Source organism: Schistocerca cancellata, chromosome 1, assembly GCF_023864275.1.
Source record: "Schistocerca cancellata isolate TAMUIC-IGC-003103 chromosome 1, iqSchCanc2.1, whole genome shotgun sequence".
Taxonomy (NCBI): domain Eukaryota; kingdom Metazoa; phylum Arthropoda; class Insecta; order Orthoptera; family Acrididae; genus Schistocerca; species Schistocerca cancellata.
This window is the reverse complement of record NC_064626.1, coordinates 1068686191-1068710319: the sequence shown is the minus strand read 5'-3', so window position 1 is coordinate 1068710319 and position 24129 is coordinate 1068686191. Positions and strand designations below refer to the sequence as shown.

Below are 24129 nucleotides of genomic sequence, written 5' to 3'. Positions count from 1 at the left end.
CTGCCGTCCAGCGAACAACCCCCCTCCCCCCTAGCACTCTACCTTTCGGAGCTGCGCAGGTTTTGAGAGGAGATGTCACATGGCTCTGCAGAGTAGCTTTTCATCTTGATGCCCGCGCTGTTTGCCCATTACAAAATCAGTCCCGTTTTTTGCCAGACCTCGTATGCCTGATGTCAGTGGAATATCCAACTTCAGTATATAGGCCCTGAGTTGATTGCAGCTACCCATTACTTTAGGTCTTAACCACGAAAATTGTAACAAATAATACAAAGTTGTATATATGAAGACTGAAGCGACGAATGAAAATTTGTACGAAGGCCACAGTTCGAATCCGGTCTCGTGGTCACTAGCCAGATGCGCTAACCACTACGCCACCGTGGCACAGTGGCTTTGGACGACTGCACGGACTATCCCAGCACGATTCCCTCCTCAATGCAAATTCCCATTCACGCCTGAGCGTAGCGGTATTTCCCATGAGCCCAAATGGCGTTGCAAATGACCTATAACTGTATTCGAATAGCGACTCAGCATCGCACTAAACGAGGGATCCTGCCTGAAACCCAGGCACAGGTAATTTAATCAAATGAAACTTTACGATTCCAGAGACCTTTTCAAGTCTGAAACATGTATACAAGCAGGTACCTATGCCTCGGTTTTGGGCAGGATCCCCAATTTGCTCGATGCTGAGGTGTTATTCCAATACAATTGGAGAGCCTCTGAAATGCTATTCCAGTTCAGGGATAATATCAGTGGCTCACACGTGAACAGAAATTTGCACTAAAGACGGAAGCGCGCTTCGGTAGTCCATGCAGTTGCGCAACGCCACTGTCCCAGAGTGGTGTAGGGGTTAGCGCGCCTGCCTAGTAAGCAGGAAATCCAGTTTCGATTCCTAACACTGGTACAAATTTTCATTCGTCACCTCAGTCTGCATATAGACTTGTTGGAGACTTGAAAGGTCTTGGTCTACATAGTTTCATTTTAAGAGGGTCACTCCAAAAGAAATGGCCGGCCGAGGTGGCCGAGCGGTTCTAGGCGCTACAGTCTGGAACCGCGCGACCGCTACGGTCGCAGGTTCGAATCCTGCCTCGGGCACGGGTGTGTGTGATGTCCATATGTTAGTTAGGTTTAAGTAGTTCTACGTTCTAGGGGACTGATGACCTCAGCAGTTAAGTCCCACAGTGCTCAGAGCCATTTGAACCAAAAGAAATGCACACTTTTAAAAAAAAATCTTTTATTCTACATGTTTGAAAGTTTGACAGTGTGTAGATACATCCTTTAGGAACAATATTTTCATTTCGTCACATAATTTGTAACCCTCTCAATTGCCTTACGCCATCTTGGAACCAGCGCCTGTATAACCGCACGGTAAAATTCCGGACCAACCTGTTGGAGCCACTGTTTGGCAGCGTGCACAAGGTAGTCATCTTCAAACCTTCTTCCACGAAGAGTGTCATTCAGTTTCCCAAAGAGATGATAGTCACACAGAGCCATATCAGGATTGTAAGGCGGGTGTTTCAGTGCTGTCCATCCGAGTTTTGTGATCGCTTCCATGGTTTTTTGACTGATATGTGGCGGTGCATTGTCGTGCAACAGCAAAACATCCTGCTTTTGCCGATGTGGTCGAACACGTCTGAGTCGAGCTTGAAGTTTCTTCAGTGTCGTCATATATGCATCAGAATTTAAGGTGGTTCCACTTGGCATGATGTCCACAAGCAAGAGTCCTTCGGAATCGAGAAAGACCGTAGCCATAACTTTTCCAGTAGAAGGTGCAGTTTTGAATTTTTTTTCTTGGGTGAATTTGCATGTTGCCACTCCATTGATTGCCTCTTCGTCTCTGGTGAAAAATGATGGAGCCATGTTTCATCACCTGTCACAATTCTTCCAAGAAATTCATCTCCACCATTCTCGTAGTGTTCGCTGCATACCGTTTTTCTTGTTTCTTTGTGAGCCACTGTCAACATTCTGGAAGCCACCTGGCACAAACCTCTTTTAACGCCAACACTTTCAGTATTCTGCAAACACTTCCTTCCCGTATCCCAACGTGGCGTGACAATTCGTTCACTGTGATGCGTCTGTCAGCAGTCACCAATTCGTTAACACACTGCACACTGTCTGGAGTGTGTGCAATACGAGGCCTGCCGCTGCGAGGACAATCCTCAATAATGCCGTGTCCGCTTTCATTACGTAACCTGCTTGCCCACCGACTAACTGTACTGCGATCGACAGCAGCATCTCCATACACCTTTTTCAACCTCTTATGGATGTTTCCCACTGTCTCGTTTCCACAGCACAGGAATTCTATGACAGCACGTTGCTTCTGACGAACGTCAAGTGCAGCAGCCATCTTGAAGACACGCTGTGACGGCGCCACTCACGGGAACAGGTTGAACTAAGCTTGAAAACAAGCGGGAAGGATGTATCTACACACTGTAGAACTTTCACACATGCAGAATGAAAACTGTATTTTTACAAAAATAGCGTGCATTTCTTTTGGAGTGACCCTCGTAATAAATTGGTGAAGACGTTATTTAGGAAATTCATCGCGAGTCTAATCCCAAAATTAAAAACAAATTCGGTAAATAAATTTTGCTCCATCGGCTACTTGAAGGTGTTCTCGAATGGAATCCCTGCTGGTGAGAGAGACGGAGAGGTGGTACCGACCTGGTTGTGCGCGGTGGTGGTGAGCAGGTGCCTCTGCAGCTCCACGGGGTCCAGCTCTCGCAGGATGGCGGCCACCTTGCGCGCGTCGGGGCGCGCCCTGGGCAGCGTGGAGGGCGCGCTGAGCACCGCGTCCAGAGCGCCCAGCGGCCTCCGCGGTCGAGGGGTCGGTGGCGGAGGCGGCCGCACTTGCTGCTGCTGCTGTGGCTGCTCGGCGGCGGGGGCGGAAGGCGCGGGGGCGGCGGAGCCCGCGAGGCGCTGCTGCAGCTGCGCCACCTCGTCGCGCAGGCGCGTGCCCTTGCGCTGGATCACGTCCAGCAGGTTCCACAGCTCGTCCTCCGCCTCGTCCACCACCACCGACGACGAGCTGGCCTGCGGACATAGCGCATCGCGGCTCAGCGGGCGGGATGTCTGCGTCTGCGGAGGCCGCCGGCCACGGGCGCCGAGGGCCCGCAGCACAGCAGGCTAGGGAGGGGCGGGAGAGGAAAGGAGGGAGAGAGGCGACGTGACGGTCCGCTGATAACGCCCGCGCTGAATCACTGGCGCGGCCAGCTCTTACCGCCCCAAGTTCGCGCCTCGCTGGCACGCCGCTCCGCACGGAAACTTTCACTACATTCCGTCCTGCGCAAGCTCGCCCCACTCCTGAGCTACATGACCGCAAGACAGATATGGCAATTGTTTGAAAAGCGACGCATACCTCGCCTAACTACACTACTGGCCATTCAAATTGATGCACCACGAAGAAGACGTGCTACAGACGCGAAATTTAACCGGCAGGAAGAAGATGCTGTGATATGCAAATGATTAGCTTTTAAGAGTATTCACAAAAGGTTAGCGCCGGTGGCGACACCTACAACGTGCTGGCATGAGGAAAGTTTCCAACCGATTTCACATACACAAACAGAAACGTTGTTATGCCTCGTGTAAGGAGGAGAAATGCGTACCATCACGTTTCCGACTTTCAAAAAGGTCGGATTGTAGCCTATCGCGATTGTGGCTTATCGTATGGCGACACTGCTGATCGCGTTGGTCGAGACCCAATGACTGTTAGCAGAATATGCAATCGGTGGGTTCAGGAGGGTAATACGGGACGCCGTGCTGGATCCCAACGGCCTCGTATCACTAGCAGTCGAGATGACACGCATCTTACCCGCATGCCTGAAACGGATCGTGCAGCCACGTCTCGATCCCTGAGTCAACAGATGGGGACGTTTGCAAGACAACAACCATCTGCACGAACAGTTCGACGACGTTTGTAGCAGCGTGGACTATCAGCTCGGAGACCATGGCTGCGGTTACCCTTGGCGCTTCATCGCAGACAGGAGCGCCTGCGATGGTGTACTCAACGACGAACCTGGGTGCTCGAATGGCAAAACATCATTTTTTCGGATGAATTCAGGTTCTGTTTCCAGCATCATGATGGTCGCATCCGTGTTTGGGGACATCACGGTGAATCACATTGGAAGCGTGTATTCGTCATCGCCATACTGGCTTTTCACCCAGCGTGATGGTATGGGGTGCCATTGGTTACACGTCTCGGTCACCTCTCGTTCGCATTGACGGCATTTTGAACAGTGGACGTTACATTTCTGATGTGTTACGACCCGTGGTTCTACCCTTCATTCGATCCCTGCAAAACCCTAAATTTCAGAAGGATAAAGCACGACCGCATGTTACAGGTTCTGTGCGGGCCTTTCTGGCCACCACATTTTCCAGATATCTCACCCATTGAAAACGTCTGGTCAATGGTGGCCGAACAACTGGCTCGTCACAATACGCCAGTCACTACTCTTGGTGAACTGTGGTATCGTGTTGAACCTGCATACCTGTACACACCATCCAAGGTCTGTTTGACTCAATGCCGAGGCGTATCATGGCCGTTATTACGGCCAGATGTAGTTGTTCTGAGTACTGATTTCTCAGGATCTATGGACCCAAATTGGGTTAAAATGTAATCACATGTCAGTTCTAGTATAATATATTTGTGCAGTGAATACCCGTTTATCATCTGCATTTCTTCTTGGTGAAGACAGTAGTGTAGAACAGTATGCAGTGACGTGAAGAAAGTCGTGGGATAGTGAGATGCATATATGCATATATACAGACGGCGGTAGCATCGCGTACGCAAGCCATAAAAGTGCAGAGAATTGAAGGAGCTGTCATTTGTACTCGAGCGGGTCACGTGCAAAGGTTTCCGACGTGATTATGAGCGCACGACGTGAATAACAGACTTCGAACCGAAATGGTAGTTGCATCTGAACGCATGCGTCTCTTCATTTCGGAAATCGTTTGGGACTTCAATATTTCGTGACCCACAGTGTCAAGAGCGTGCCGAGAACGCCAAATTTGGGACATTACCTATCACCACGGACAACACAGTGAACGACGACCTTCAGTTAACGACCTGCAGAACAGCGTTGGCGTAGAGTTGTCATTGCCACAAGACAAGCAACGATGCGTGAAATAACCGCAGAAACCAAAGTGGGACGTACGACGAAGGAATCTGTTAGGACCCTGCGGCGAAATTCGGCGTTAATGGACTACGGCAGCAGACAACAGACGCCAGTGCCTTTACTAACAGTACGACATCGCCAGCAGCGCCTCTCCTGGGCTTGTGACCGTATCGACTGAACCCTTGACGACTGAAAAACCGTGCCCTAGTCAGATGAGTCCCGATTTCATTGGTAAGAGCGCCTGGTAAGGTTCGAATGTGGCGCAAACCCCACGAACCCATGGACCTAATTTATCAGCAAGGCACTGTGCAAATTGGTGATGCTCCATAATGGTGTGGGCTGTGTTTACGTGGAATGAACTGATTACTGACTGGAAATGGTTGTGTCGGCTACCTTGAGACCAGTTGCAGCTATTCATGTACTTTATGTTCCCAAACAAAGATGCAATTCTTATGGATGACAATGTCCCATGTTACCGCGCCAGAACTGTTCGTTACTGATTTAGAGATCATTCTGGACAATTCGAGCGAATGATTTGGCCACCCAGATCGCCCGATATGTATCCCACCGATCATGTATGCGACAAATCGAGAGGTCGGTCAGTGCACAAAATCCTGCACCGGAAACACTTTCGCAATTATGGACGGTTACAGAGGCAGTTTGACTCAAAATTTCTGCAGCGGGTTTCCAGTGAGTTGCTGAGTCCATACCACGTTCGTTGCTGCCCCACGCCGGACAACAGGAGGTCCAACACGATATTACGAGGTATCCCGTGACTTTTGTCACCTCAGTGTATGAGAGATAGCAGTACCGTATTCTAAGTGAAGCTCTAAACGCAACTCGTATAAAAAGCAGTCAAGCGAAAACGAGACAGATCGAAAAAAGTTTGTAAACAGTTTATTAATATAAAAGTAATCGCTGTAATGTTAATACATTTATTCCACTGTGCGACAAGGCGGTCAACCCCTTCGTAGAAAAATGTTTGCGGTTGCCTACGGACTCACGAGAGCATCTCTTCGTCCGAACCAATTCTACGGCCAGGGATGTCTCTCTTGTGGGCTCCAAAAATGAAGAAATCGCGTGGTGAGAGATGGAGACTGTACGGAGGAAGTATAACGCCTCTCCAACAAAACTTCTACAGCCTCGTCGAAACACCCTTGGCAACGTGTGTACGGGCCCTCATTCTGCCAAACTTGTTTGGACTACGCTGTAGAAGCTTCGCTAGGAAGCCCTTACACGTCCTTCATACAGTCTCGATCTCTCCCCTGAGATTCCCATATTTTGGAGCCGTAAAGAAAGACATTCGTAGCCGTCGATGTGCATGCCTGAGTACAATCATACGTAGGTCAACATTATTCCTTAAAGGCACTGACCGTATTGTCTCTCAGTATGATACATGTATTAACAGTTGCGGCCCTTACATTTCAAATAATAAACAGGTTACTTACTTTTTTCCATTTGTCTAATTTTCATTTGACTCCCTCTTATAAATGCCTTCAAGGTTCTTCGTTACTCTTGACAGCACACTAGAGAGCTAAGGGAGACTCCTGGATACACCATGGACGGACAGGGCCACAAATCTAGCAAATCTACAAGACTCCTAATGTCTGAAAAGACATCAGAAGAGCACATTTGGAAACCTTTTGTTACGATTCGCACAACCCTTATTACAAACATGGAATCGGCGTTGGATTACCTTGCAGAAAGACGTATTCTCTCTGCAGAAGAGGTTGTGTTGTTCTGGAAATTCTTGGAAGATTAAAACTGCTTGCCAGACTGGGGCTGGAGCCTGGAACCGCGCCTTTCGTGGGTAGTGCTCTTACAACTGGGCTATCGAGGACCACTCAAGGGGGTTTGAACACTTGTGCGGAGTGACACTTCTGCGGAGACACATTTCTGTGCAGCCTAGGGTTCTTGCTGGGACACTAAGAAATTGTTTCCTGTCTAGCAATGCAGCGCAGCGTGCTGCAGTCTACGATACGTTTTAAAGCGAGTTATTTTTAACGTATGTTGAAAGGGTGAAAAAACTGCAACTAGTCACTTTTTTATGATAATTCGTTTGACTTTTACCAGTTTCAAGTTGGTTTGCTCATCCTTCCGACGAGATCAGTGTTAGGTTGGAAGACGTTAGTTTGACTTTGAGTTGGCGAAACCATCAAAGGTGAAAGCAATAAACTACCTGAAGTGTCTTAGACTCCGAAGAAATATCAACACATTCCAGCACCACACTAGAGTAAGTCAGCAGAGCTGTCACCAACTCCGACTCACGACCCACCTCGTACCCCTCTCCTATCTTCCACATTTCACTTTGCTGAACTAGTACTATCGATAACATGGATACTGCTAACAAATAGATTATTCACAACCTTGGGGACTGTTTTCAGTATGTACATCTTGCTCTGCAGTGGATTGAGTCCTGTCTGGGTAGCTCGTTCGGTACAATCATTACCCGCAAAAGGCAAGGTTCCGGATCCGAAGAGCCCCAGTCCGGCACACATTTTTACCTTTCTCGTCAGGAAGTCTCAATTGCTATAGTTCTGGATAACTTACATTAAAGAAGGCAAGAGAAGCTATATATAGTCACGACAAAAGTCTCTCGGGAACACGGTATTTATCCTGTGACACTTTCCGTCTTGAGAAAAAAAAAATCATGTTCTTAAACAAAGGTCAGACAAGGTGTCTAAATGTGTTTGGAGATTAAAATTAGTACAGTTTTATTTTATAATTAGAAGCCTCCGACAGTGAATTATTGCAAAGCAGAAATAGGGCCAAGACATTGGACTACTACTCCCCGTATTGGCAACCAGAACAGATACGGATAACACATTTCGAAACGCGAGATTATAGCGTACGTTTTTCAGGAAGCTCAAAGGAAGGGATGCGTGGAAGAGGAAGGGACTGTGCAGTACAAGTCAGATAAACAAGGAGACAATTGTCGTACGTATTGCCATTTGATGATTATGCTGAAATGATGATGAGAACAAACACCCAGTCCCCGGGGCAGAAAAAAATCCCCAACCCGGCCGGGAATCGAACCGGGTACCCCGTGATCCAGAGACAGCAACGCTAGCCACTAGATTACGAGCTGCGGACTATTGCCATCTGAAACCACAGGAACATCCACAATTACGATACTACAAAAATAAATCTTCATAACTTCTGTCTTCGTTTCAGATGGAACTGAAAGACGCTGGAACATAACTTATTAAAATCTACTGTGCAGGTAAAGCTAGTACGCTTCTAAAAGGGAACAGTATACTTACACACAAGTTTCCTCTAGTTCTCGATATCTGTGGAACGTGTAAGCAACTTGCTGATAACGAATGCCTGACGCACTTTCCGTTACTCAAACTTCCAGCATTGACTGACTCGTCTGTTCTAAGAGGAATTCTAGTTTAACCTGGAGGAACTTTAAGGAGAACTTGGTATGTCTGACGTTGTGTGTCGGAAACGTAGTCCAGTACGCAGTAAACTTCCCGGAAAAGAACATTCGCAGGTACAAGCACGCGGAAGCGAAAAAGTAATTAAATTTAAAAATCACGAACAATAAAGAGAAAGCGCAGCACAAAAACACAATGTAAAGAAGGACGACGAACTGCAGATGGTAAGGCCGAAAAAATTACAGAAAATGTATTGCAAAAGCGCAACAAATGTACCTAAAAACCAGCTGTGTAATTGGGAATTACTTATGTTCTCAAAAAAGTTCTCTCAACGCATGGGCTTTTCCGAAAGTTACATTCTGGGATCCTCCAGTTAATGTTGGGCGGTTTTCTTCGCGGTAATTCCGGAAATAATCGTCCTGCAAAGGTTTCATGAAGATCGTTATCTCTTATGCCAGTGGTACCCAGTGGCCCGATTATATCCGAAGTCCATGAGTTCCATTGGGTGTCCCATCTGTTCTCGGTTACTGTTTAACTGGAATGTGAACGTTACCTGTGTGCTCTATGCAATAGGTGACGTAACCTTGTCTGCAGCACACTTCCTGAATAGTCTTCACGTATTTCTGACCAGACGCGATAACACGAAAGAAGACTAGACGACGCCAAAAGCTAAGCAGTTCATTAAAAGGAAAGAAAGTTAGGGTTTCACTTCACATCAACAACGAGCTCATTAGACACGGGGCACAAGCTCGGACCGTACAAGAACGGGGAAAGAAGTCGTCCCTGCCCTTACAAATAAACCATCCTGCGTTCCACCTTCTTCACCGACTTACGGTAACCATAGAAAAACTAAATCTGAAAGGTTGGATGGGGAACTGAACCCCGCAAATTTAAGTCCTATGTCTTAAGCAATACGTAAGTATATTGTACCAGCAGCCTCTCCTCGGTAGTATGTAAGATGTTTTAACATAATGTTAACGTGGCTTAAAAAGTCATCAGACTTTTACTGTGCAAAGAACAAACTGGTCTTCGAAATCGACACTACATAGTTTGCCACCTGCGTATTGTAAACGACGTTACAGGAGGAAATAATGAGTATGGATAAACACTTTATAGGAAATTTATTGATGTCAAGAAGGTTACAACAAAAAATTTAATCAAATGAAACGCAGGAAAGGAAAGGAGAAAAATGTTGGTTGGTTGGTTGGTTGTTTGTTTGGGGAAGGAGACCAGACAGCGTGGTCATCGGTCTCATCGGATTAGGGAAGGATTGGGAAGGAAGTCGGCCGTGCCCTTTCAGAGGAACCATCCCGGCATTTGCCTGGAGTGATTCAGGGAAATCACGGAAAACCTAAACCAGGATGGCCGGACGCGGGATTGAACCGTCGTCCTCTCGAATGCGAGTCCAGTGTCTAACCACTGCGCCACCTCGCTCGGTGGAGAAAAAGGGATACAGTTACAAAGTAACAGGTTAATTGGGTAACTCATTACGAAAGACTAACTGGTGGTATACAGGAACTGAGTCATTAGTAAGAGCTGAATCAAAATTTATTCAAGCGAATATGAAAGCTAATCAATTAGCGTACTCACAAGCGATTGATACAGCAATAAACAAACAAAAGGAAAAAAATCTTCCTTGCATTTCACTAGGAGAGTAGAACACAGCATTCAGAATTTAAGTTTCCAGTGTGCCTGAAAAGAGGAGCTTTTACCATTACGTACACATGCTTCTAATCTACGGCAATGAGATAGGTATCGTAAGTGTGCAAACCATTCAGTTAACATCGGATAACGGATAGAAGCAATTTGAGATGACAATAAGGGAGTGGAACAGAAGTAAGACGGCGACGTTAAAGACATGAATCTGCGATGCTGTCGCAGTTGTTACAAAACTGGAACAGAAATGATGGGGCAAACGCTATTGTCTAGATAAATTCAGGGAAGGAACTTATCTGCAAGCGTTCCACGATACGAAACTACCTGGGTGACGAGGTAGGTAAACGACACCAGGCAGCAACCAGGAAACATTCGGATTCATAAGGGTGAGTAAGTATGGAAGAGCCTTTTTCCAGCAGCGCATGAACATGACGACGAAGACGACAAGAAACGATAGTGAAAACAGTCGGTCTGGAGTAACCGAAGTACCTCTAAATTCATGGCTCGTGAGACCTGAGGAAGACGATCAGGTCAGCCGTCGTAATATTACGCATAAAATTGTAAATACATCTTCTAAATTAAAGAATGGAAAAGAAGAATGAAAAAACTGGTAAAAGCAGAGTTCGGGGAAGATCAGTTTCGATTTCGGAGAAATGTAGGAACACGTGAGGCAATACTGAACACGTGAGGCAATACTGAACCTACGGCTTAGAAAATAGGTTAAGGAAAGGAAAACCTACATTTACAGCATTTGTGGACTTAGAGAAGCTTTTGGCAGTGTTGAATGCAATACGCTGTTTGAAATTCTGAAGATAGCAAGGATAAAATACATGGAGCGAACCACTATTTACAACTTGTACAGAAACCAGACGGCATGGGTCGAAAGGCATGAAAGGGAAGCAGTGGCTGAGAAGGGAGTGAGACAGGGCTGTAGTCTATAGCCCATGTTATTCAATCTGTAAACTGAGCAATCAGTAAAGGAAACAAAAGAAAAGTTTGAAGTAAGAATTAAAATTCAGGAAGAAAAAATAAAAACGTTGAGGTTTGCCGATGACATTGTATTTCTGTCACAGAAAGCAAAGGACATGGAAGAGATTTTGAACGGAATGGACAGTGTCTTGAAAGGAGAATACAAGATGTACATCAACAAAAGCGAAACGAAGATAATGAAATGTAGTCGAATGCTAAGGGAATTAAATTAAGAAATGAAACAATTAAAGTAGTAGATGATTCTGCTATTTGGGCAGTAAAACTGATGATGGGTATTTGTCTGGAGTGTAGCCATGGATGGAAGTAAAACATGGACGATAAACAGTTTAAACAAGAAGAGAGTAGAAGCTTTTGCAATGTGCTACCGAACAATTTTGAAGACTAGATGGGTCGATCACGTAATTAATGATGAGGTACAGAATATACACAACTGGCCATTAAAATTGCTACACCGCGAAGATAACGCGAAATTTAACCGACAGGAGGAAGATACTGCGATATGCAAATGATCAGCTTTTCAGAGCATTCACACAAGGTGGCGACACCTACAACGTGCTGACATGAGGAATGTTTCCAACCGATTTCTCATACACAAACAGCAGTTGACTGGCGTTGCCTGGTGAAACGTTGTTGTGGTGCCTCGTGTAAGGAGGAGAAATACGTACCATCACGTTTCCCACTTTGATAAAGGTCGGATTGTAGCCTATCTCGATTGCGGTTTATCATATCGCGACATTGCTGCTCGCGTTGGTCGAGATCCAATGACTGTTAGCAGAATATGGAATCGGAGGGTTCTTTGAAGTTCGCCGATGACATTGTAATTCTGTCAGAGACAGCAAAGGACTTTGAAGAGTAGTTGAACGGAATGGACAGTGTCTTGAAAGGAGGGTATAAGATGAACATCAACAAAAGCAAAACAAGGATAATGGAATGTAGTCGAGTTAACTAGGGTGATGCTGAGGAAATTAGATTAGGAAATGAGACAAAGTAGTAGATGAGTTTTGCTATTTGGGGAGCAAAATAACTGATGATGGTCGAAGTAGAGAGTAGAGTCCTGCATGACCGAGTAAGCGAGCACAAAATACGATGTGGGGCGAGCACACCTTAAATGGATAGGCTGCCTGCACTAGTTCTAGTGACCGAGCATAGAAGCCGTGACCGAATCCGTAGCACGTAACTTCGAACACAGTACACGTCTCATTATCCGTGTGAGACTGCAGCCAGTACGGGCTTCTCATTTGTGGTGTGTAATCATGCAGCGCGAGGAAGCCAGTGCAGTAAGACATAAGATCGAAACCAATGTTTACACAATGAAGAAACGGGAAGGTCTAAAAAGCCAAGTATGGAGTACATTTCTGTTGGTTGTAGAGGAAAACAGTGCGTCTACTGGGTACGTATCGTGTATAAACTGCTCCACATTATTATGTTTCCAGTCGGGAACCACTCTTTTAAGGAAACACAGTTGCAAGAAAGCTCACAAAGATACAGCTTCTTCAGGGATACCGGCAGTAATAAAAAATAGTATTACAGCAAAGTGTGTTGCAATGTGTGCTAAAGATATGAGACCTTTTAATGCTCTTTCCGGTGAAGGTTTCAGAGAACTAGGGCAAGAATTAATACATCTAGATGCGCATTATGGAGAAGTTAACGTGACAGATGTCTTGCCACATCCCTCGACTATAAGCAGAGATGTCAAAGAACAAGCTGATGCAATACGAAACAGCATAATGCCTTCTGTTATTAATAAAAAATGTGCTGCGACCGATGATATGTGGACTGATTCGCATAATCAGGTGCACTATTTGACGCTTACAACACATCACATAACACAGATTGGTCTCTTGTGAACAATGTTTTATTTACAACAAAATTCCCGGACGTTAAGAAGACGGGAGTAAGTATTATGAAAGAAACTGAAGAGAGGATGGCTAATTGGGACATTTCGCCGGACATGTTGCGCAGTTTTGTTTTTGTCCCCGACCAGGGTGCCAATGTAATAAAGGCTTTGGAAAATCAGGAAAGGATTCCTTGTGCTGCTCATTGTATAAACACAGCACGTAGTCATACTTTCGATGAAGATAACTTCTTGTTAAATCATGGCCCGAACATCGCATCAACAATAAATACTGCAAAATGCATTGTAAGGTACATTAAGAAAAGTGGCCTCTGCTCGTCTTTGAAATCATCGTTGAAACAGAAGGTCTGCAAACGCTGGAACAGCTTGTACGCTATGCTGGAATCCTTACACACTCAGTATAACAAAGTTACTGCTTTGCTGACGGAAAAGGACTCCGCTTACAGACTGCAAGGATATGATAATGAGCTTACAGGAAAAACTGCGCGTTTTCTGAGACCATTTAAAGAGGCCACAGACGAATTAGAAGGCGAAAAAGAACCGACAATCCAGTTAGTTTTTCTTTGGTTTCAGAAACTGCAACACATTTGCAGTGTCAATGACACTGACTGTCAGGTGAATAATTACTGCAGTTAAAATCACTGTTTCATTATGATACGCGATAGATTTATAATTAACTAGCGTAATTGATGTATACTAACACATGTATATTTTTTAACAGGAGGTACATAGGATTAAAAATCGGGCCTTGACTTTAGTTTGTCCGGAGACTGTGATCACTTCCAGACATAAAATTGCTACGTTTCTTTGGCCGTCTTTCAGTGATCTTAATATGCTTGAAATAAATGAAAAGCAGGAAATTCTTAGCAATGTGCGACAAATGTGTGCTACTTACGCAGGTACAACATGCAATCATTAACATAATCATTTTTGCATAGTTAGCGGATAGTGTATTATAGAGAAACGGGAATGTTATAATTCGTATACTATTACACCTCGTTTTTATGGGAACGTTTCGATGATTTCCACATGAGTTCTGTATTATTTGTCTCTTTTGTTTATTATCATAGATCCTTCAAGTACTGTCTCATCACCACCCAGAAAGAGAGATCGTTTCAAGGAACGGAGGAACAACAAATCATCCGCAGCAGGTGAAGTAGATCTCTACATTTTAATGCACCTCGGAGATGATGATGATGACATCTTAAAGTGGTGGAGCAGACATGAAACAGATCTGCTAGGCCTGGCTGCATTTGCAAAACATATTTTATGTATGCCAGCAACAAGCGCACCTAGTGAAATAAAGCCGGCTTGTTACTAACAAATCGCCGCAGCCAATTAAATCCGGAACGCGTTAGTGATTTACTGCTGATCAGCAATAACTATAATTTTGTTTCTGTTGCAAACAAGTGAAAAGTATGATAAGGTACGTCTGTAAATGTTTAATGTTCTTTGTATGCTTTCTTTATGAAGACGGTTGTCTTCTAGATTACAGGGACAGCACTTATTTAATGTTTTCTATTAATGAAAGGAAAAATATATCTCCTGTTTGGAAATGAGACTCGTCTTCTGCCCGCGATTGTATTGAAACATCATTTTATTTTGCAAGTGCTTTATGAATTTCGCTGTGTCACGTACCCGTTCTTGGAAACGTTACTTCTGTATCAAAACAGAGAGCGACAGAGATAAATACATTGCTTGTGTGTGTGTGTGTGTGTGTGTGTGTGTGTGTGTGTGTGTGTGTGTGTGTGTGTGTGTGTAAAAGAGAAAAGAGGGGAGGGGGAGAGAGAGAGAGAGAGAGAGAGAGAGAGAGAGAGAGAGAGAGAGAGAGAGAGAGAGGGCCGGCCGAAGTGGCCGAGCGGTTCTGGGCCCTTCAGTTTGGAACCGCGAGACCGCTATGGTCGCAGGTTCGAATCCTGCCTCGGGCATGGATGTGTTTCATGTCGTTAGGTTAGTTAGGTTTAAGTAGTTCTAAGTTCTAGGGGACTGATGACCTAAGAAGTTAACTCCCATAGTGCTCAGAGCCATTTGAACCATTTTTGAGAGACAGAGTGGCGTTGGATTTGTACAGTACAGTACAGTGCAGCGAGCCGGGGCGAGGCGAGGTGAGACGTCAGCGGTGACCGGTCATGCTCGGTTAGCCGTGTGTCCGGAATCCGGACAACAGACATGGGGCGAGTACGTGGCCGAGCCGAGTCGTGTGGGGCCGGACACGAGCGGCTCGGTCCCCCCGTCAACAGGCGAGATGTGACCGGTCAAACATTGAGCGTTGCAGCTCTCTAGTAGAGAGGATATAAAATGTAGACTGGCAATGGCAAGGAAGGCGTTTCTGAAGAAGAGAAATTTGTTAACATCGAGTATAGATTCAAGTGTCAGGAAGTCATTTCTGAAAGTATTTGTATGGAGTGTAGCCATGTATGGAAGTGAAACAAGGACGATAAATAGTTTGGACAAGAAGAGAATAGAAACTTTCGAAATGTGGTGCTACAGAAGAATGCTGAAGATTAGATGGATAGATCACATAACTAATGAGGAGGTATTGAATAGAATTGGGGAGAAGAGGAGTTTGTGGCACAATTTGACTAGAAGAAGGGATCGGTTGGTAGGACATGTTCTGAGGCATCAAGGGATCACCAATTTAGTACTGGAGGGCAGCGTGGAGGGTAAAAATCGTAGAGGGAGACCAAGAGATGAATACACTAAGCAGATTCAGAAGGATGTAGGCTGCAGTAGGTACTGGGAGATGAAGACGCTTGCACAGGATAGAGTAGCATGGAGAGCTGCATCAAACCAGTCTCAGAACTGAAGACCACAACAACAACAACAATGATCAAAGAACTTTGACAGCGCAATCGGACTTAACTTGCAAGGCGCTAAGCGTGAAGTGACAGGCAGTTTTAGCGAGACTGCAGCAGCATGCGGCTGGGTTACCTGGTGGTGGTGCGCGGCAGGGAGCACGGTGGTTGCGGAGGCGGCCTTGCTGGAGGAGGTCTCGGTGCCGAAGCCAGAGTCTTGTACGGCGCTGCTGCCCGCACTGCTCGTGCCGCTGCCGTCGCCGCTCTTGGGCTGCTTCCGATGCGTCGCGCCGCTCGACGCTCCGTCGCTGCCTCCTACAACCCCATAGCAACCGTGACATTTGTGCAAATAACGAGAGAGAGAGAGAGAGAGAGAGAGAGAGAGAGAGAGAGAGAGAGAGAGTGTGTTTTACTACTACTACTACTACTACTACTACTACTACCAATAATAATAATAATAACCAAAGTGTGAAATTTTACCGTAACGTTTTACCAAAACAATTCAGTTCCAAGTCAGTCTTCCGTCTTCCCTTTTCTATGACACGAAATCAGAGTAGTATTGTACACCTACACTGATAAGCCGAAACATTACGATCACTGCCCACCGCGGCGTTGCATGCCGCCTGGTGGCGTTTAAGCTGAGCAGAGACGGAAGATACTGGCTGCATATGGAGAAATCCACTGAGATAAGCAACCCTGGCAGCAACGCCACCATTTGAACAATGCTTTTCGTGCAGTCATACGAGGTCGTGTTACGACTCAAACTCAGCGTAATAGGCTGCATGATGCGCAACTTCACTCCCGACGTCCATGGCGAGGTCCGTCTTTGCAACCACGACACCATGCAGCGCGGTACAGATGGACCCTAAAACACACCGAATGGACCGCTCAGGACTGGCATTACGTTGTGATCGCCGATGAGTGTCGCATATGCCTTCAACCAGACAATCGTCGGACACGTGTTTGGAGGCACCCGGCCAGGCTGAACGCCTTAGACACAATGTCCAGCCAGTGCAGCAAGGTGGAGGTTCCCTGCTGTTTTGGGGTGGCATTATGTGGGGCCGACGTGCGCTGCTTGCGGTCATGGAAGGCGCCGTAACTGCTGTACGATACGTGAATGCCATATTTCGACCGATAGTGCAACCATATCGGCAGCATATTGGCGAGGCATTCGTCTTCATGGACGACAATTCGCGCCTTCATCGTGCACATCTTGTGAATGACTTCCTTCAGGACAACGACATCGCTCGACTAGAGTGGCCGGCATGTTCTCCATACATGAAGCCTGTCGAGCATGCCTGGGACAGATTGAAAAGGGCTGTTTATGGATGACATGACCCATCAACTACTCTGAGGGATCTACGCCGATTCGCCCTTGAGTGGGACAATCTGGACCAACCGTGTCTTGATGAACTTGTGGATAGTATGCCACGCCAATACAGGCATCCATCAATGCTAGATGACGTGCTGCTGGGCATTAGAGGTACCAGTGTGTACAGCAATCTGGACCACCACCTCTGAACTCTCACTGTATGGTGGTACAATATGTAATGTATGGTTTTCATGAACAATAAAAAGGGCGGAAATGATGTTTAAGTTGATCTCTGTTCCAGCTTTCTGTACAGGTTCCGGAACTCTCGGAACCAAGATGATGCAAAAGTTTTTTTTGATGTGTGTATTATTACGTAGACCCTGTGAACGGCTATCTCAAAAACGACGAAGCTGGTCGAATGTTCAAGTGGTACTGTCGTGAGTATCTACAGAAAGCAGTAAAAGGGCAGGGAAATTACCACTAGCTGCTCAGTGGTTGGACGTGCACACACACATAATGTGGGGTTTGGAGGCTTGTCTGCTCTGTAAAGTAGCATAGATGGCGAAAAAGCACAATGCCTGTGGACGCACACGTGTTTCAGAGCACACCATTCAGCAATCGATGTTGAACACTATGTTCAAGAAGACCCCCTACGTGTTTACATGTTGGTCCAACGGCATCAGTTACGATTGTAGTGGGCTCGGGATCATCGTGACTGGACGGCATATCAGTGGAACCGTGACCGCTCGTCAAATTAATCACTCTTTTGCTACACCAGGTCGATGAACGTCTCCACAAATGCCGTCATCCAGGCGAACGGTTCCTCGAAACGTCCACAGCGTTCCAGACGCAGGCTGGTGGGAGTAGTATTGCGCTACGATGTGCATTCTCCTGCGCTTGCACAGGATCTGGCGCCCCTTCGTGATTGATGTCTTCCCTGAAGACGATGTCATCTTTCAGCAGTATAACTGTCCGTGTCTCGAAGCCAGAGTCGTGCTACAGTGATTCGAGGAGCATGATAGTGATGTAACGTTAGTGTCTTGGCCACCAAATTCGGCTCATGTTAATCCGATGGTTACCATCTGGGTCGCTATCGAGCGCCATAATCGCGTACACAAATCTGAGGCCAGTTGATGATGACTGGTTTGTGGGGCCCAACTGCGCAGTCATCAGCGCCCGTACAAAGTCCCAATTTTTACACACTCCAATGTTTTTCACAGCTCAATCTAGCCGCTGTCACGAATGATGAAGATGATGATGAAATGATTAGGACAACACGAAGACCCAGTCCCCTGGCAGAGAAAATTCCAAACCCGGCCGGGAATCGAACCAGAGACCCCGCATCCAGAGGCAGCAACGCTAGCCACCAGCTACGGACAGAGGACAGTTATTTACGGGAATTACGTCACTTGTGCGTAGAGACCTGGTGCCACCTGGTGCCACACAGCTCCACAAATCTGCCCAATGAACTGTAGAATCAATGATATGTTGCGTTACAAAGATGGTCCAACGAGCTACTAAGCAGGTGGTCATAATGTTTTGACTCGTCGTGTGTGTGTGTGTGTGTGTGTGTGTGTGTGTGTGTGTGTGTGTGTGTGTGTGTGTGTCCACGATACCTCTTGAGCAATTTGACGGAACTCTGAATATGCATGATGTTTCAAAGACTAGCGCTGATAGATCACGTCATAGGAAACATTTGTTGGGGACAAAGTGTTCACTAACACTTCTCTCTAGGTGTTCTTTTGTGCTGATTATACCCAGAGTATGAATACTTATGCAGTGAGCATTCGGATGTGTAGAACAACAGTTCTGCCCGCAACATCTGCATCTCAGGTCACGTGATTTTGGGACGGCGCATTTTAATCCGTGTAGCGCTTACCATATTTTTAGTCTTACTACTTCGCTGCTAAGGCTGTATCACCTTCAGAGCCACCGTGAAACTTTGATTACGCGTTTAACAGTGATTTTAACAATTTCATAGCAGGAACTGAAGTTAGCTGAAAGATGTGAAGAGCGATTCATTTTGTGCTTTTTCGCCACAGTATCATAACTCATTTTATAGTTTATTTACTTTTTTTCGGTAAAGAGATAGGAAGTAAAGCCAGCAATAGTTTTTTTAAGTTTTCTATTGCACTTGTTCATATTGTGGAATCTCTGTTCTCATTAAGTACTTTACAATGACACTGTATAAGAAACTTGTTTCTCGCAAAAATATTACATACACACAAGGGTTTGGGAACCCGCATAAATTGGAGGAAATTACCCATCACGTACAAATTTTGTCTGCATATGAACATGGCACCAATATGCATACACTGACTGGCAGTTTACTCAAACACACTTGCAAATTTATGAAGCACTTGTTTCGTAAACACTTAGTCATGAAGTCGCAAAAATTATCTCAGCAACACAATACTATAATGCCGTGCCTCGATTTTTTCAATATATAAAGCGCCTCATATCAATTTGACATTCACAGTTATGCATGAAAAGTAACAGGTCCTCCTTTCACATACTTCTTTACATTCGTAGTAAAGATAATACTGTATCATAGATGTTACTCTAATACTCAAAAGTGCAACAACGCATATAATACAAGGTGAATACACGTAATCTTCAATAATCAAACATGCAACAACATACATAAAACAAATGTATATAAAACAAGGCAAATACGTATCATCTTTAGTAAGTATTATCTTTAAATTTCGCTATTGCCGCAAATTGTAGACAAGCAGCACCGTCCCAAAATCACGTGACTAGCCCGGTTTGATGTTGAGAACATGCGCAGTAGGATATGCTTACTCCATAGATATACATACTCTATGGCTACGCACCTCAGAGGCGGCACGGCCTAAGCATTCTGCGGCGCGCGTTTGCAATGCGTGTTGCCTATGATCCAGTCATCTGCTCCGCGTGAAAGACGGTAGACTGAGCAAAATTAAAAATTTCTTACTCGCTTCTAAAATATCTTTCTCCGCTCAGTGGCACTTAGTCTTCATGTTTTCTTGTTCGAAATACCTCCATCAGTTTACTGCGGTAGGTGATAAGCAGTTCACCTTGTTAGTAAATCCATCGAGTTCGGTGAACTCTCGTCGTCTCAGACCTGATGAAAATTAAACGATGCCTAGAAGTGGTCGTGAAGTGCCAGTGAACATTTTACATCTACGAGGTGCATTCAGAATATAACACCTATTCTTTTTCCTCACAGAATAATTACGCGAAAACTGTGATATTTGCTTCACTTCTTGATGTAATCTCCCTGCAGCAGTACACATTTTTTTACAACGTCGACGCCACTATTCCATGGCCGCTATGAATGCTGCTTTAGGACACTTGTTTGACCACTGGAAAAACCGCTGATTCAGTGGCGGCACTGGAGAATGAGAATGTCTTTCATCGTTGGAAACAGTCGGAAGTCGGTAGGAACCAGGCAAAGTGAGCGTGGAGCATAAGTAATCGTGTCGAAGTTGTTATGAAGAAACCGCAGCGTCGCGTTCGCCCGACGTGCTGACGCTTAGCCGTGGTGAAAGGACACACGGGCAGTCTTTTCCGGCCGTTTTATACGCAGTGCTGAAAGGAGCATCTACATGTGTTTTCTTGTACATAGCGCGTTTTCTTTGCAACTAGAGTTTCATTTTCGTGTTATTCCCTCGCTTGTGTTTTATTGTTGCAATATTATTCTGCAGTAGCGGGCTAAAGTCAAATTCTTTGTTAGAGTATCAGTTCTTGCCAGTAAAAATTACAGAAATTTAACTGAAAACTAAAATAATGAAAAATTTCTGAGGAAGCGTAAAAAATTCGCGGGTATTTCCCGGATGAAAAAAGTTTTCGGATTTTTCCGGGATATCTTTGTTGTCATGGGACATATACAGCCTGTTGTACTTCGAAACATCTTCTCAGGATGCACCTCTCACCACAGTGCCCTTTGGAACGCTATGTCCCAGAACATGACTACCGTCTTTTTTTCAGCCCTGGCGACAACGCGAATTTTTTTTTTCTTTTCTTTTTTGTGGCGGTGTGTCTGTGTTTCTTCATTTAACTGACTCGCGCTTCGTTTCAGGTCACAATCGATGAAAGGACAGTCCCATTCCTGCCATAATAACGCGACAACATTGCTTGGCAGAAAGCCGTACGTCAGCATTTGTGGCAACCACCTGGAGGAGACATCACATTTTCAGGTCTTCATGCAGGTTTGTCTGCATAGATCACACGGAAATGCCAACTTTGGATGGAATGTAATCCATCATTCGGCGAGCCCCCAAAATAACATATACCCCCCCCCTCTCTCTCTCTCTCTCTCTCTCTCTCTCTCTCTCTCTCTGATGTCATCAGACAAAATGGGGCAAGGCCGAGGCTGTCTTGGTTTGTTGTCTTCTTTAGACTGACGCACCCACGAACAAACTTTAGGTATATCTATGACACCGTGTCTCACTCAACTGGCGATTAATTTCATTTGGTGTCACACCACGCAAATGGAGAAAACGAATGATTATACGCTGTTCTTGTACTGAAAACTTCGTCATTTTAAGTATCAAAAGTAGTCCTCACTCTAGTATCTGCCACTGGAGTTGTGTGTGTTGTACATTGCTGCCACCTCTGTCATGCATTCAGAATGAATGCGCGCATTTCAAAACAAACCGCATGCTTCATGCTTCTGTGTTTCCAGTCCTGAGAAAAAATCAGATGCCGTATAGCCCAAATGCACCACGCAACAGAAGTCGTCATCTATGACGTGATGTAAATACTTTGAAACTCTTTGTGTATGGTCTTAGTGCCAGTTGATAATTAACGCCCGGGGAGGTTGTATGTGCAGTATAACTCTAGAACGCTAGAAGAAATTTCTGCCAAACTTTGTACGCATATGACTTGGAATCTAAAGGTGAACCCAACCATCTTAAGAACGCCCTCTTGACCACTAAGAGAAGTTGACTGAATGGTGTGCTCTCAATCGTTATGCTCTAGAGCCGAGAGATCCAGATGTTATCTCCAAAAACTAGGCACCACTACGAAGAAGGATAAACCATGGCCCACTTGCTCTGTTGCCAATTCTGCCCCGAGTCGTGCTGGTCATCACAGTGTGATACTGTAATTTCATTTTAGTGGTTTTTGTACTTAAGCTTCTGGCAAGAATAATAAACTATCTATGTAAAAAATGCTATGAACGCGGACGGACAGTGGCGGTTGTTTGGAGGGAGAAATGATGACATGCAAGCATCACTCAAGGGCGTCTAGAGAAATTTCAAGCAAACGTGATATGAGCATTATTTGCTGTCTCAAAAACAATCTAAGGGAGGGGGACAATTAGGAGCGGGTGATAAACAGAGTACCTTTAGGAGACAGATTTGGAAGGACATTACATCTGAAAACTATCTGAAACAACAATACTGGTATTGGATCCTGAGTGTTCCATGTTGGTACGTTGACTGTCAAGTTTCGATGACATACACTATCTGATCAAAAGTATGCGGAAGTATCAAGACACCCCCAAAAACATACGTTTTTCATATTAGGTGCATTGTGCTGCCACCTACTGCCAGGTACTCCATATCAGCGACCTCAGTAGTCATTAGACATCATGAGAGGGCAGAATGGGGCGCTCCGTAGAACTCATGGACTTTGAACGTGATCAGGTGATTGGGTGTCACTTGTGTAATACGTCTGTACGCGATATTTCCACACTCCTTAACACCCCTAGGTCCACTGTTTCCGATGTGATAGTGAAGTGGATACGTTAAGAGACACGTACAGCACAATAGGGTACAGGCCGACCTCGTCTGTTGACTGACAGAGACCGCCGACAGTTGAAGAGGGTCGTAATGTGTAATAGACAGACATCTATCCAGACCATCATACAGGAATTCCAAACTGCATCAGGATCCACTGCAAGTACTATGACAGTTAGGCGGGAGGTGAAATACTTTGATTTCATGGTCGAGCGGCTGCTCATAAGCCACACATCATGCCAGTAAATGCCAAACAACGCCTCGCTTTGTGCAAGAAGCGTAAACACTGGACGATTGAACAGTGGAAAAACGTTGTATGGAATGACGAATCTCGGTACGGAATGTGGCGATCCGACGGCAGGGTATCGGTATGGAGAATGCCCGGTGAACGTCATCTGCCAGTGTTCGTAGTGCCAACAGTAAAATTCGGAGGCGATAGTGTTATGGTGTGGTCGTGTTTTTCGTGGAGGGGGCTAGCATCCCTTGTTTCTTTGCGTGGCACTATCACAGCATAGGCCTACATTGATGTTTTAAGCACCTTCTTGTTTCCCACTGTTGAAGAGCAATTGGGGGATGGCGATTGCAGCTTTCAACACGATCGAACACCTATTCACAATGTGCGGCCTGTGGCGGAGTGGTTACACAACAATAACATCCCTGTAATGGACTGGCCTGCACAGAGTCCTGATCTGAATCCTGTAGAACACCTTTGGGATGTTTTGGAACGCCGACTTCGTGCCAGGCCTCACCGACCGACATCGATACCTCTCAAAGCAGCACTCCGTGAAGAAAGGGCTGCAATTCCCCAAGAAACCTCCCAGCACCTAACTGAACGTATGCTTGTGAGAGTAGAAGCTGTCATCAAGGCTAAGGGTGGGCCAACACCATGCTGAATTCCAGCATTACCAATGGAGGGCGCCACGAACTTTTAAGTCATTTCCAGCCACGTGTCCGGATACTTTTGATCACATAGTGTATCACTCCTAGGGGACTGATAAATATTTGTATTCTGTCCGTAGTATTCCGGACTGCTAAGCTGAATGGTAACAGTCCTGATGACACTAAAGATGGGGGAGAGGTGGGAGGATCACGTTCCTCCATACTGACAGTCCACGGCGCATTAGGCGTGTGTGTGTGTGTGTGTGTGGGGGGGGGGGGGAGCAATAATATGTGTCCAACAACAACAAACTTTGTTCTCAAACCACATACTACTTACATAGAGGGTAAGACTTACGTCAACGTAGGAAGCTGCTGAGGCTGGAAACAAAATATGATTAATATTAGCGACTTATTAGTTATTGAGT

General features: G+C 45.5%; 1 protein-coding gene across 1 annotated transcript in view; it reads right to left on the bottom strand.

Annotated features, from left to right (window-relative positions):
- The window catches only part of LOC126127459 (uncharacterized), a 591491-nt gene that overhangs the window by 37137 nt on the left and 530225 nt on the right, over positions 1–24129 (bottom strand). Inside the window, exons 5-6 of the mRNA XM_049915146.1 lie at positions 15924–16102; positions 2662–3030 (exon numbers count right to left, since the gene is read on the bottom strand). Coding sequence (XP_049771103.1) covers positions 2662–3030; positions 15924–16102 — 548 coding nt within the window. The remainder of the gene's footprint in view (positions 1–2661; positions 3031–15923; positions 16103–24129) is intronic.